The sequence below is a fragment of the Xiphophorus maculatus genome, chromosome 8 (genome assembly GCF_002775205.1).
Source record: "Xiphophorus maculatus strain JP 163 A chromosome 8, X_maculatus-5.0-male, whole genome shotgun sequence".
Lineage (NCBI taxonomy): Eukaryota > Metazoa > Chordata > Actinopteri > Cyprinodontiformes > Poeciliidae > Xiphophorus > Xiphophorus maculatus.
The window spans coordinates 26538384-26554072 of record NC_036450.1 but is presented as its reverse complement, the minus strand read 5'-3'; the positions used below and the strand labels follow the sequence as shown (position 1 = coordinate 26554072).

The following is a 15689-nucleotide window of genomic DNA, read 5'->3' as shown; positions in this document are numbered from 1 at the left end:
CCAATGCATGCCTGATAAAGCACATGTGCATTCAGTGCTGCCATGTCAATCATGTTTGCCAGGTTTGCTGATCAGCTGTCACATAGTGATGGAACCTTGGTCACCCCCCGCAAGATAATGACTGAAATAAATGCCATTAGTTCTTGTGAACTAAATAGGTGAAGCAGTCACCTATTTATCCTCCACAGCACAAAAGGCTACATGCAAATTTGCATGTGCAAAGTCTCCCAGATCTCTTTTGCTTACACTTTTTGCATGATTTTTTTGAGGTGCATCAACACAATTAATTTGGTTAGTTTATTTCTAAACTGTCATTTTAAACCCACTTAGCTTTATTTAAAAAGAAAAACATTACTAATTTCTTTTAGAAAAACCTTTGCATATTTCTTGAAACAGATTGTATGTTTTGCAAACTCTATGTACATTTGGCAAAATGACCTGGATAATGCAGCACAACATCATGGATCAGCTGCAAAAGGTCACATCTCTCCAAAAACACTTCATGTATGCTTCAAAACTAAATTGAAGAGCACAGGAGAGTCTACTGTAGAGCTGCCTCCATCATAGATCGCACCCACCCTCAACATGGACTATTCACATTCCTACCTTCTGGCCTGACGGTCAACGGCCACATTTACAATTGAAGAATGGATGCTAATTTGAGCCATCAGAGTTGTCAGTTTGGACTCAGGGTCTTTTGATCCTCTTTCGGGATTTCAGGGGGGAGGTCGAAAACCCTGGTAATGATAGTTTTAACCAGGTCCTCTCCTTCAGAGGCAGAGATATGTCTTCCAACATACTCCAGCAAGAATTCTCCTGGCTCAATGTTTTTGGTGGCAATAACTCCATAACCTGAAAAACATGACCAGGGTTTCATTGAGCTTTGCATTTACAGTCCCACAATGTTCAAACTGGCTGAACCTTCCTTGAGAACACATGATAGTTTTATAGATAATAAACACAGACTGCAGCAACATGCAGCTCAGTGTCGTACTCCACACTAACCCAAATGAGGTTCTTTAAAAGTAGAACCTGCTTCAGGGTATTAAACAGAAAACGTTATATTCTCAAACAAAAGCATACATGTGACTTGATGAAAAGATACAAATCTATTAATATTTTTGCTTTACAGACTAAATAAAACACAAGGGAGGAATTTGGTAAAGTGTGGAACTTACCTGTTGTTATGAGCTCAAAATGAAGAGCAGAAAAATCTCCAAGCTGGTTTTTGTCCTCCAAAATGTTTTGTCCTCCAAAATAACGTGTAGTGGAGGGGAAGTTTTCCTCGATTCAATAAACACGTTAAAAACAGTCTGATAATGTTACGGTAAATCAAACGTTAGTGCCATCACAATATATATATATCCACTTCCGCTATAACCATTGATTCGTTCATGTTAAATTCTCTGGCTGCTGCTCTATTCCCGTGTTCTACTGTGTGACTGATCGCCTTGAGCTTAAACTCTGCGTCGTAAGCGTGTCTCTCAATAGGAGCCATTTTGGGGTCTTTACACAAAACCCAGAGTGCACCGCGCGCTTCTTCTTCTATGGGGGAAAATGAAGTTGGCGGCTGCTTACCGTAGTTGCGAGACCTGATGTGGCTCAATATTGATCCATCTATAAGGCGCACCGGATTATAAGGCGCACTCTCGGCTTTTGAGAAAATTGAAGGTTTTTAGGTGCGCCTTATAGTGCGGAAAATACAGTACATCAAAATATGGTTTTTAACAATATAGTCTGCGGGTGAAACAAACCAAAGTGTCCCTCAGCAGTCGAGCAAAATGGTAGGAGACATTAAGCTGTACATGCAGAATAAGGCAACTTGTATAAACAAAGATAAGAACGAGGACGGTTCTGTCCTGCTCTGGCCTCCTGAATACTGAGCCTTTACTGTCTGAACCTAAAACACTGCGTGGATAAAAAAAAACAAAAACAACTCACATCCCTCTGCCATGAGAAAATGACACAATAACAAAAGAAAAGCTCCTCTGTTGGTGGTTTTTAAAGGAAAGATTAAAAAAAATATTAAGACCAATGTAAGGAGAACTATACCCACGTAGGATAAAGTTGCTCTGCTCAGTAAAAGTATAAATGAAAGGAGGCTACATGATTTGTCAGCATATAGACATTTGAATCTCTGCGTAGCCTTTCAAATCAGCAGAGGAGCTCTTTGAAGAGTTTGTCCTGGTGTTGTGCTGGTAGGGAGAGTAGGCTGTGGAAGTGCTGGAGGAATATGTCCTTGAGCCGTATTGTCTCATTTTCCTCACCAGCTCGTCTGACGGCGTTTGCTCAGACACTTTCACCTCTGGAAAATCACTGCTCATGAAGGTTTGGGTCATGGTCTCGTTGCCGCTTTCGGGCAGAGTCCCGTCGTTCCTGCCGTTAGGACGCTGGTGGCTGGCCTTCTTCTTGGCCTTCCTCGTGCTGATGCGGATGACCCCATGCACCAGCTTGCACTCGGCCTCCTGCTCCTCCAGGTTGTAGTTCTGGGCAATGTTGGAGATAAGGTCGCTTATCTCGTTCGTCTTGCGGATGAAAGAGGAGTCGGACGTACACTTGGCGAGCTCTTCGATCTGATGGAAGGCGTACAGCTCCAAGAGCTTCTTGGTGATAAGAGAGTCAACGTCTGTGGTGTCGCACGGGTCGTCCAAGTCGTACCAGTCGTTAGACAAGAGGTTGGTGTTGCTGATCAGTCTCTGGCTTTCCCCTTTTGCGGGAGGACAGGTCCGTTTGGAAGGATTCACTGGATAATTTACAATCTCACCTCTAAAACGAATGTCTTGGTAACGGAAACTTTCGCTGGTGGGTAAACTGGCAGATTTGGTGGGCTTGCTGGGCTCCATGGAGACACCACAGGTTGGGTTGGTCAGAGCCATGCCGTTAGAAGGCTCACTGCCTGATTTGGGTGGGTGGTCTGTTGAGCTCTCGTTAACAGGCAGAGAGAGCTCTCGGCTGCCACAACAGCCACAATTGAGCATACCGCAGAGCAAGGCCTTGCAGGCACTCCAGCCCATAGAGGGGCAGGAGCTACATGAAGGCCTGCTGGCCGGCGCGCTGTCAGCCAATCCTGGAATAAATCCTATAGTCTCTGAGCCCCGGGCCGTGCGGTTTCTCGAGAAAGTTCTACTGGTGCCATTCTTGCTCTCTGAATGCCGAGGGTGGTCGTTGTGGTGCTCGCGGAAATGTCCCCCATGAAGATCTCTGAGGTCACCTAAGCCCGTGCTCTCCCTGTATATAGTTCGACTTGGTTTGTGGTTGCCCTGAGAGGTGGAGGTGTGGTGCTTTGAATGACAGGACGTCTGGGGAGCCCCTGAGCTGTGGCCAGGCATGGCTCAAAGCGCCCAGAAACTGTTGTGGTTGTGCTTGCTGGTGAGCAAACAACGGAAGTCTCACACCGACACAGCTCCTTCGGCTAGAACCTCAAACCGCCTCAAAAGTGTCGACAGGACCAGGCACTTCCAGGTGAGTCACTGTTTCATCCAACAAGCGACAATGAACCAGTCGAAGCCCGGAGTCCGGCGCCGCCACAGCACGAGATCACCCAGCACATAAAAACAGTCTCTTCTGGTCAAAAAAAGAAAAAGCGAGTCCCTGGAGCTGCCGAGCGTTTCCCAGTACTTCGTTGAAAGAAATCAAAGTTTGAGTTTTGTCCTCTCAGATGTGGCTGTGCTCAGCAATTCCAACAGATCCTCAAAAATCTGTAGTGAAAACAGTAGAAAATGTGAGATCTGTTCTGTCCCTCTGGAAAGAAGAATGCCTCTTTCTGCAAGGAGCCCAGATTATATGCAGTCCTCTCTGAATCCAGGACATTCAAAAGAACAAAAGAGTGAACGGTTGCATTTGTTTTTAAATGGTGGTACTCAACTTCTGCACTAAGCAAACGACTGGGGGCCTTATCTACATCACAAGTGTGAAACTGAAGGCCCACAGGCCAAATGTGGCCATGAGAGGTTTAAAGAGGAATTAGATGTATGCTTTTACTTCTCTGATTTCAACATGGACATGTTATATCCCACAAAAACATTCTAATCTAAAACAATTTTTACCAATACCAAACAGATAAAAGTACAAGCAGGGGCGGATCTAGAAAAATATCTATGGGAGGCAAGAGGGGGACAAGAATGAAAAGGACGACTCATTTATCTGAACTCCAGCTAAGTTCTTTGTTACTCAAAACAATGAAATATTTGAATTTAGTCATTACAGAGATAAATAGTTAAATACAGAAATATATCTTGTTCATGAGTCAGTTACATTCACTTTATATGACATTGCATTTAGTAACATATATCCTGTCATACAGTTACTACTGGCCCTCTGAGGGCCACAATAATGCTCATTTGGCCCTCAGTGACATCACTGAAGTTCATTATTGAAATAGATGCATAACAGTAATGGGGGACTGTATGTACATTTAAAGATTTTTAAGTGGTCAAAGCTTTTTTCTGCTTTCTGAGGATTCTTTCATGTAACATTCACCAACTCATCTTGATGGTTCTGTTACATGACATGGCTGCACTTAAAGTACTTGGGAAGTATTAGAAATGTTCAAATTGGCAGTCATGTTCAAACTCTACAAAATCCTTTTCTGTTGGCTGACAGAAACAGTTTACACAATGTCATTTCTTTGAATTAACTAACTAGATCAACAGCAATCATACTTATGAAACTTCATTTGTCTCCAGAACATGTTACAAGCCTCCATGTGGCCCAAAACTGCATAGTTAAATGTCAATGTATGTGTTTTATGCTCTGTGTCTTTGGGAGGACAAACAGCAGATCTTCAGCCACTTTAAGAGGCTTTGGGAGAACAAACCCTCACCAGTAACACCAGTAAGAGGAATGGTGTGCTCTCAAAGGAGGAAATAACAAAAGGCATGGCTTCTTTCACCTGCATTTACATCTGATAGTTGTTTAATTGTTGTCCCAGGATGAGCTCAATCTGGCTTCTAGAGAGGAGGAGGGGCTGGCTAAATGTTCTACGTTAATTGGGATTGTCCAGACTTGCATATAAATTAGTGGTGCTCTGGGCCCAATGCCAGTAAAGTACTCTGATTTGGTGCAAAGTGGGAGAGGTAAAACACTACCAAGTTATTTGCTGAGCTTCCAAAAAACAACAAAACAAATTATCAAAAGAAATCCCAGTTTGGAGTGGAGGTCACTCTAGAGTTTTCTGTTGTCTGTCCTTTTAACAAACTGTGTCACAAAAGATCCTGTCAGTTCATTTTTTTCCCCATCAAATTTTTAGATGGTGCTAATGATATGTAATTGCATTTCATTTTTATTCTGCTCAATCAATATTCAACAATTGGAAGAGAAAATGCACATTGTGTCATTATCAAACTTAATATATTTAACTTTTCTCTGCAGTGATGACAATTTGAAATGCAATATTTCACCAGTTGAAGTTTTTAGATGTTGGCAAGACTCTTCATATCAGTGGTTCAGCTGTTCTAGATCCGCTCCAACGTCTCTGGTCCATAACTCTTCAACATGCTGTCATCAGCTCTCAGATAGTGTCCGGATCAGAGATGATACTGTGATGGAAATTCTTCTATTGTTCTGTTCTGTTTGTTGATATAGTGACCTTTGAGATTTTCTCTGTGCATAAAGTTGGAACTGTCTGCACATCTGCACCAAGTGGTCAGATGTGTGTAATCTATCAAAATGGTCACCAGATTATTCCATCACATTGAAAAAAAAAACAGTCAAAGACAGAAAATATTTGTCTTGCTTTGTAAACACAGGGGATACTAAACAAACGGTTTTAATTAAGCAGTTTACTGTTTTCATTTTTAGACTATTAGAGCAAGCAGTGTAACTTCTCCTGTTTTCAGATTTTGTCATTTGGGATTAGCCAGATGCCCACGCCTTCAGGAAGCCATCATTCCTCAGCAACTAGAGCCCAGACTCTCTAGATTAAGCAAAGTGTGCAACTAGAGGCTGGTTGTTACCAGGATGGTCTGGGATGTGCAGAGCAGGGTGGAACTGTGTGCGCACAAAATGTGAAGTCACTGGTTTTTCCCCCTTCTTTCTTCTGTTTGGAAGGACTCCAAGACTGCCGATTGATGTACTCTTCCGCTTGACACCAGAAACAGGTACACCTGATCACAGAGAGTACATGCGAAAATGGCGAGAAGGGATGCAACAAGCTTATGAGATAACACGGAACAATGCAAGAAAATCAGCTGAAAGAGGCAAAAGAAACCATGATTGCAAAATAAAGAGCTCAGAGCTGGAACCTGGAGACCGTGTCCTGGTTAGGAATTTGACCCCGAGAGGTGGGACTGGTAAACTCCGCAGTCATTGGGAGGACATCATCCACAAGGTTGTGCGGCGAGTAAATAAGGATGCTCCTGTATATGAGGTGGTACCTGAACAAGGAAAGGGGAGAGATAGTAGGATACTACACCGCAACCTCTTACTTCCCTGTGACCACCTACCTCTGGAAGTTCCCCTAAAAGTTGCCAGATCACGGAAAAAAGGTTCGACACAAACAAGTGACAGTGAACATAATAGTCAACAAAAGGACATCAGTGGTGTGGATTCAGAGGATGAATGGTTTTACTACCCATGCCCTGAGCCACACAACCGAACAGGTCCCACTGCTGAGGAGCACACTGATGTGTCGGCAGACCCTGAGCCCACATCAGCAAGGGGAGGGACAAGGCCAGAAGAGGACCGAGAGACAGTGTTAAATCTGGAGGAAGATCAAGCGATGCCTGACCTGCTAATGGAAGATGGAGTGCCTGAACAACTGGAAAATTGTGGAGACAATCCTCTACCACCATCCATGTCACCTCCTTCATGTGAGAACCACGGTGGAGATGAGCGAGTACAAGATAGGCCTAGGAGAGAACGGCGACCACCACGGCGATTTACCTATGATGAACTGGGCAGTGTTGTATAGTAACGAAGTAAAAATACTTCACTACTTTACTTAAGTATATTTTGGAGTACTTCATACTTTCCTCGAGTATGAAAATTTTTGATGACTTTCACTTTTACTTCACTATATTTCCGAACTTAATTGCGTACTTTTACTCCGATACATTTTCAATGTGTGGTTTAGTTACTCGTTACAAAAAAGCGAGAGAGAGAAACAAAGTGTTTTGATCCCACCTACTGATTAGCAAGTAGCAAGTAGGCTACTGAACAAAGTCGGAAGCCTGCTTGCCTGGGCTTGTTCGTCACCACCAATAGGATACACCTGTTTCGCTTCTCCCATTGTTGGGGAAACCAGAACACCTTACAGCGGGGGGGAAGTGCTGCCCGCACTGACGCGGCTCAGGGATTACGTGACACGCAGCGCCGTGCGCAGCGCCCTACAATGCACTGTAAACTATGTAATGTGTTTGAGGCAGTTGACCAAAATCCCGGACAATTTTTAAATTCCCCCCGGACATCTTTTTAGGTCTGAAAAGTAGGACATGTCCGGGAAAAAGAGGACATCTGGTCACCCTAGTTCAATGGGGGACAGAAGCCATAGCGATAGCAATTTAGACTAAATTTAACGAATATAGGAAAGGCATGCAAGTTCAAAACCACAAACCATTAACATGTGCTACTCTTTAAAACTGGAACAATTTATTAGCAGGTTTAATTTTGCCTGCACTTGGTTGGGTACATTATTTTAAGTGTATTTGACAAGATTACCAAAATATAAAAAAAGTCATTCAAACTGCATTTGCCTTGTTTTACTTTTTACTTGTACTTTTCATTACATTACTTGAGTACATCCATTTTTACAGTAATTTCCATACTTAAGTACAAGAAGTTTCAGATACTTTAAGACTTTAACTCAAGTAACATTTCAGTCAGTGACTTGGACTTTTACCAAAGTCGTATTTTGGAGAGGTACTTATACTTTTACTTGACTCTGAGATTTCAGTACTTTATACAACACTGGAACTGGGTTATCCATCTTGTTACAGTTTGGGACTTCCACCAAGGTCCACATATTGGCTTGACCCAGTGCACTATTGTGGACCCTTTCAAGCAAGGTCTATGTGGCCGGAGCCAGTTCAGGTGTCCACCTACGATCCTGTGTTTGTGTATTGCTGATCCACCTTTTTCTTTTGGACTTAGTATTGGCATTTAAAGACTTTGATTAGGTCAAGTGCCTGTGTATGGACCAAGTAATCTCTTTATGGTTTTAAGGATTATATTTGTCATCTTACTCCTTTCCTTATTGAATGTCGAGGACGACATTTCTGTTGAAGGGGAGTGTGTAGTGGTTATAAAACTATTTTAGACAACCAAAAGGGAAAACAAGATCTAGTGATCTGCGATCGATTATTTTGGTCTTTCAAGTTCAGTGCTACAGACAGATACAGTAAAGGGTAGCCTAAGTTTAATGAAGTTTAAAAACAATGTATTTTTTTTTAATGTCACTTTTCCGGTGACATTGGTTATGATTCTTGAAAAGTTCAACCTTTTAGATTTTAAGTTATGAGGGTTTAATCATTCGAGTTTCGATTGGTTTTGTCTGATCGGATGTAGGGGAACGCGACGCTTCTGCTCCTCCATTACAACACTGGAGACGAAAGCAGTGACATCGTGTCCGTGTTTTTATTATTCCCCTACAGATAGAGTCCTTACTCATAAGGGGCGTAAAACCTCCACCGCTCACATTTTAAATTCAAAATGCTGATGATCCATTTACATGGACTGCTGTAATGCCAGCTCCCAGTGTCCAGATGGTTAACATTGATAGTCCATCATGTGAAGTACCAGGATTTAGGTCCCAATCATTGCTGGCCTGACTGTTGTTAGCTCTTCTTTATAGCTCTAATTTTGTTGTGCACAAAATATTTTATTGCTTTCCAGTCTCTTCCATTATCCGTTAGGATCTGATTATTATTTAAGCATTTTTGACAGTCCAATTTCCCAGGGATCTTCAGGTTCTTCAAGAAGTCCTTGAAATGCTGGTTGATGATTTTTCTCTCGGTGTCTGACCAGGGTATTCTGGATTTCCCTGTATGTAAAAGAAGGAGGGAAATTAATAAATTGATTACTAAAAATTGCTAACACCAAATCTGATAAATAAAAGTCAATAGTTTTATATAGACACTGGAGTATCAGGGAACATTGTTTTGTTGGCTGCAAACAGGTTTTCCTGGTTTCACAACCCCCAGCCAAATGGTAATGCTGCAGATGCCCATTGTTTTCCTGTCCACAGGTGGTCAGCCCAATCTCTTTGATGTTAGAAAGTCAGCAGAATGTGACTCCAATGTGATGCTGTGTGGAATTTTCCGACAAAACTGTTTGAGATTTTATCAATAGGTCGGAAACCCATCCCCCATTTGGGAGAGGAACTTTGTGCCATTATGCATGCTGTAATTCCTGTAAATAAAAGAGAAGTCTTGCAGACACATTGTATGTGATTTCTCCCTCTGCAGAGATGAGCTGATTTGGGATTAGCACTCTGGTGTTAGGATCCAGAGGTAATAGGAAGGGAGGCACTCAATGTGTTTTGTTAGTGACTAGCAGCATAACAGCGCTCTCTGTAACGCTGTTACAGAGAGCGTCCCCTTTGAGACGCTCTCTGTAACAGGGATCCTAACAGCAATAAAAAGGGAGAACGGACACATATGTTTTCAGAACGGAAGAGATGTGTGACTGAAAACATCTCTGGCTGTTCTCCTCGCGAGTACAAAAGAATCTAACTCTCTTGTCTTTCTTGTGTTTGTTAAATCTGTCTCAATAGGTGTTTAAACCTGACGCAACATATCAATATCACGTATAAGACATTCTGCACGTGTTCAGCTGTAAAAGAAGGCTGTATTTCCTGGTTTGCATGTGCTGAACCAATGGGACTTGCTGGATATTTTCAGTATGTTTGTTGTTCTACACGTCTACTATTAGACCTGCATTCTGTGATTGGTTGTTTGTGGAGGTAATAAATTTGAATGTCTCTGTCATATCTACTTATTAATTCCAAAAATGTACTATTTTGTCAGTTTCTCTGTGAACATCCTCAGGAACAAAAGTTTAAAATTGGTTGAGTTTTTCTCTTCCTGTAATGTCTTTAGTTCATTTTTTTCTAACTCAACATTTCAGGATAGAGGGCGCTGTTTGATGCTGTGTTCCTCTCGCAGTCAGTTATGTTTGATAGTGAGCTGTGTAAATAGAACTGATTTGATTCAACAATCCAAAACATGTTCGTGCTCCGACCCTGGAGGGTTCATGAAGAAGCAATCTCAGTGCAGCCAAGAGAGCACTGTGACTTTAATTCAATTTGAATCAGTAAAAAGATCAGAACTTCCTGGAATAAGGCAGCATTGGCATGAGGCTAATGATGCTGTTCAGGTCTCTTAGCAGCAGCCAATAGGATCCCTTCATAACACTGGGCAGCCATAGGCAGTTACTCTGTGGCTTTTTCAGTTGTAGTTTTTAGAGTTTAAAGCAAAAGAAGACTTAAGCACTGTACCTGAAGCAGGACAAAAGGAAAATTGTAAAACTCACCTCATGATCAAAGCATATCAAATCTATGACTGTGTATTAGAGCCAAAAGAAAATAACAACTCGGAAATTTTTAGATGAATTTCAGGTTGTTTCTTTTTCTAGAAAAGTTTGAAAATTTCTGAGTTTCAGAAGTAAAAAAAAGTAAACTTTTTTTTTTTAATTTCTGAGATTCACAAAATTTCTCCCAGTTCTTTTCTCTCATCTGTTCCCAGAGTTCTTTTACGGAAATTAAAAAAATATATTTTTCTATCTACAGTGGTTCTAAAATGCTGTTGTACAAATCGAATATGATTGGCAAGGTATATGAAGAATATGTTTACCTTCTAAAAGTCATACGTTTTGTTAAAAAAATGTTTGTGGACATATACTGGATATAAAGTGTTTGCCCTTTCTTCATCTCCAGTTCTGTATATTTATACAGATATGCTGTCAGCATGTATCATTTATGGCTATGCATACACATAAACCTGTGCATTTAATTCTGACACCTATAAAAGCCATTTTACTCGCTCAGGTCCCATTAAGAGCCAGTAGGAGCCAGTAGGAGCCAGTAGGAGCCAGTAGGAGCGTACCTGCTCCTCTCTCTCACCTGCACCAGTCAGCCACTGTTCTGGTCAGTAATCAGATTACTTTCTACTCTGGATTCTCTTGTTACTTCCCCACTCTGTCTCTCTCTCTCTCTTTTACTGCCATCCCTGAGTATTTATAAGTTTATTGTCTTTTTCATTTAAAGAACTAACTAACTATCAATCAATCAATCAAATTTTATTTGTATAGCACATTTCAGCAGCAAGGCATTTCAAAGTGCTTTACATCATTATAAACACAGAAACACAATGCAACATAGAATCAACAATCAAAACATGACATTAAGTCAAGTTCCATCAATAAATTTGTAATTGATTACGTTTCAAATACAATCCTAAACAGATGGGTTTTTAGTCTAGATTTAAAGGAAGTCTGTTTTTCAGCTGTTTTACAGTTTTCTGGAAGTTTGTTCCAAATTTGTGGTGCATAGATGCTGAAAGCTGCTTCTCCTTGTTTGGTTCTGGTTCTGGGGATGCAGAGCAGAACCAGAACCAGAAGACCTGAGAAGTCTGGAAGGTTGATACAACAACAGCAGATCTTTAATGTATTGTGGTGCTAAGCCGTTCAGTGATTTATAAACTAACAACAGTATTTTAAAGTCTATTCTTTGAGCTACAGGGAGCCAGTGGAGGGACTTTAAAACTGGTGTTTTGCAGTGCGTTTGTTACAGTCTAATGAACATCTGGACCTGACTTTCTTTCCCATCTATTCCTCTATTTAGACTATAATAAGTAGATTAACCCAACGTCACATGTTTTTTTTTTTGTGGCTCTCTGTCAGTATTGCATGTTTTCTAAATCAGTCTACAGAATATTTTCCCCAAAGTTATCAAGACGTTGTTTGTAAAATGTGAGACAGGCCTTTATGTTCTTTTTGGTCAGCTATGGTTTTGGCCTTGGAACTGTCCAAGCGAGTCTATTTGTGTTGAATTTTGAACTTTGACCTTAACCGAGGCAGCAAAGCTTTAGATGTTGTTCTGGTCTTAAGTGACGTCCGGGATGAGTCGCCTTTGAGCTTTTGGAGTAATCATGTTCGGTTGGCTCCTCAGAAAGGTTCTCCGTTGTTGTTGTGGATGTTTCTCTCTGAACATCCAAAGACTTTCCAGACTGATAGATAGTGACTCGCTGACTTGGTGTCTCATCTGTTGATTTAATTTTGATCAAAACATGATGTGTTGCTTTGTGAGTCTCATGTTATCAGACTGGTTCTCTTTAAGTGATAACTCTACAGCTTTTGTTGTAATCAGAGCACCACTAATTTATATGCAAGTCTGGACAATCCCAATTAACATAGAACATTTAGTCAGCCCCTCCTCCTCTCTAGAAGCCAGATTGAGCTCATCCTGGGACAACAATTAAACAGTTACCAGATGTAAATGCAGGTGAAAGAAGTCATGCCTTTTGTTATTTCCTCCTTTGAGAGAACGCCATTCCTCTTACTGGTGTTACTGGTGAGGGGTAGTTCTCCCAAAGCCTCCTGTTGTCCTCATTTTCTGTATACACCCTGTGTCCTCTGGGTCAAAATGACCCATCTTCTCTAAACCCCCAATATAAGCAGCTTAATTGAATTTTAAACACCAAATTTCAACTTGTATAGTGTAATTCACCACAAAATGTGTGAATACTTGAGTTTTCCCTCTCCACTTGAATTTCTATAGCTTAAGAAAAGAAAAAAATGTGCAAAAAGGAGTTTCGAATGCATTTTTATTCATCTCAATGACTCATTTTCTTTTACTTTTCTTCAGTGAACAATTTAAGAGAATGTACTGTACAATACAAAAATATGAAAAATAACATAACCCATTCAACTAATTAGCACATGTAGGGCAGTATGCAAGTGCACAGCCTTAGCAGATATATTTCTTACACCTGCAGCACAAAGTATGTGTTTTACAGTCCTTCTTTTGAGGGCAGAACTGACATCTCTTCCTCTTACTTGCCCTAGCTGGGGAAGTGGCTGTGGTAGATGGATCCCCAGCTTGATCAGGAGCTGCTGCACTCTGAATAGCTTTCACAACTGCTGCTGAAGCTTCTGTGCAGGGGATGTGCTTCCTTCTTTCAATGAGTGGAGTTACGAGTGCCTTTCCTAGCTGCTCCAGGAACACCCTCCTCTTGTTGTGCTTACGAGACAGCCAGGCGCTGGAGGTGGCAACGACGAGTCTCTGGGGCTGCCCTGAGGCGGCGATGAACACTGAGAGGCGGGGTCTCGGGAGGAGCACTGAGAGGTGGGGTCTCGGGAGGAGCACTAGGAGGCGGGGTCTCTGGAGGAGGGACGGAACTAGGGGGCTCTGGAAGAAAACTGGGGGGCTCAGGAGGAACACTGGGAAAGTCTGGTAGAGCCGAGAACCCACTAACCGGGGCCGCCTGTCAGCCTGGAGCAGTCTCTGGCGCGGGAGCAGCGAAGAGAGGCGGAAGATCCGGAGCAGCAACGAGAGGTGCACGATCCTCAGCGGCGGAAGATCTTCCGTTCTGCGGAAGATCCGCTGCCGCGAACTCTGGAGGTGAGGGTCCCGGAGACACTGGAGTTACTGGTTCCGGAGCTGGAGCTGGGTCTGGGCTGGCGGAGAGACTGTGCGGCTTGGGAGGCAGAGGGTTACCTTTCAGCATGGCGATCGCTGTCCGGCGTTCCCGCTCTGCCTCCTGCTGTAACTCCGCCAGCCCCAGGTACGGAAGACGCGGGATCCAGTAATCCAACATAAGGACCATGCGTGTGGCTATCCCCAGGCGCTGACAGGCGGAGTAAGGCTTAGCCTTTTAACAGGAAGAAACCTCCAGCAGAACCAGACTCAGGATGAGCAGCCCTCTGCCTTGACTGGCTGGGTTTAAGCACAGCTCACATTTCAAAATCAGTATGTTAAAGCTCCATTTAGATGGACGAGCATCACTGTGACCCTTAGACTGACGCTCCGTAGTGCGAGCTCCCAGCATTCAGGCACAAAACACTGACGCTCCGTAGTGCGAGCTCCCAGCATTCAGGCACAAAACACTGATGCTCCGTAACGGTAGTGGTTAACATTGTCTGTCCATCATGTGAGGTGTCGGGATTCTGGTTCCAAGCATTTGTGGTGTTATTCTTGGCACAAGCTCCTCTTTACAACTGCAATTTTGTTGTGCACAAAATATTTAACTGCTTTCCAGTCTCTCCCATTGTCCCTTAGGATCGGATTCTCTTTTAGGCATCTTTCACAGTCCACTTTTCCAGGGATCTTCAGTTCCTTTAGATGGTCCTTGAAATGCTGGATGATGACTTCTCCTTCTGTCTCTGACCAGGGCCTTTTGGATTTCCCTGTAAGCAAATGAGGGAAGAGAAGGAATAAATTGATTAATAAAAAGCACCAACACCAAATTTAGGAAATGAAAGTCAAGGTTTTTCATTTGCAGTATTTTATAGAGATAACTGAAAAACATACCCTTTTGACTTGATGCCAATGATGACTTTTTATTGCCCTCAGCTGCCTTGCATGATGAAGTTCTCTCCTTGCAGTGTTTATCCTTCGACGTTTCTGAAATATATGTGTCAATGAGAAGTTTACATCAGATTGAAACGATATGATTTTAAAACTATTCAGTCAAGTTCAGATTTTTTTTTCCTTTACCATTACTATACAGGAGCAAAAAAAATTACCTTTTTGACTTCTGTTAACAGTCCCCTCAGATTGGACATCTGCTTCTGAGTCACTAGACTCCTCCTCAGCTGCAACAAAATGTTTTCAGTAAATATTTAAACACAACATTTATTTTTTTGCCGACAGTGTCCAAATTGCATATTTCATACAAAATAGACGTATTTGAAATCCTTTACTTACAGTTGATGTTTGGTGTGATGTCTTCCAGGGATTTTCCTTTAAATTTACCCATTCCACCTTGCAGAGCAAAAAGAAGTCTACTGACTTTTACCATTTGGATTGTTTCCTCTGGCAGTCTGTAAAATTCCCTGTGGACCTCAATATCATGTCCCATGAAAGTTGCCAGCTGGTCTAGTTCGTGGGTTTGTAGGTTTAAGAGTTGTGACACTGTGGCTACATGTTTCCGTAGTTTGGTTGATGTGAGATTCTGTGGGAGTTTAGCTCCACAGCTTTCTCCAAACCGTCTTAAACAGTCACATCCACGAAAGCTCTCTTGGGATCCATAATATGGACGAGCAAAAATGTAGGGATTGGTGGGGGAAATCCCAGCCTCTTCTCTAGTTTTAATCAGAAGTTCCACAGACTCTTTTACATTTGTTGGGAACAGGACAGGCACTTTGCGGCCCCTTTTCCCCCGTATCTCTACTCTGGTGAGATTCTCACAAAGTTTTTTTTCAAACTTTGAAAGGCTCTCTAAAACTTCATCATGCATGTTGTGTTGGCTCCTTTGTAAATATGTGCTGAGTTCCATTCTTGAAACTTCTCCTTCACGACGACGATTGAACAGTATTAGCTGTGTCAGAGTGACTTGAGCGAGTTCGCTCCATGATTTTGCTGTTGGTTTATCAGTGAGATTTCTTTTGTAGACCACCTGGAGGATTTTCAGATGGTCCTGGAGCTTTTTGATGTCTTCTGACAAAGGCAGTATTTGGGGGATATTCCATTTTTTCTGGTAAAGCGTTTTCAGGGCATTGGATGATACATGTGTTGTCCATTCTAGTTCAATTAA

General features: G+C 42.2%; 1 protein-coding gene and 1 long non-coding RNA gene across 2 annotated transcripts; both read right to left on the bottom strand.

The window, feature by feature from the left end:
- Positions 1-2114: 2114 nt before the first annotated feature.
- On the bottom strand, positions 2115-3329 carry LOC106700352 (keratinocyte differentiation factor 1-like). The gene has a single exon (XM_023338711.1). The coding sequence runs from the start codon at positions 3327-3329 to the stop codon at positions 2115-2117; it is 1215 nt and encodes a 404-aa protein (XP_023194479.1).
- Positions 3330-14687: 11358 nt separating this feature from the next.
- On the bottom strand, positions 14688-15420 carry LOC111609419. The gene is made up of 2 exons (XR_002753119.1): positions 14861-15420; positions 14688-14748 (listed from the first exon to the last, which is right to left on the bottom strand). It is a non-coding gene; the product is annotated as an uncharacterized LOC111609419 (long non-coding RNA).
- Between the last annotated feature and the right edge of the window lie 269 nt (positions 15421-15689).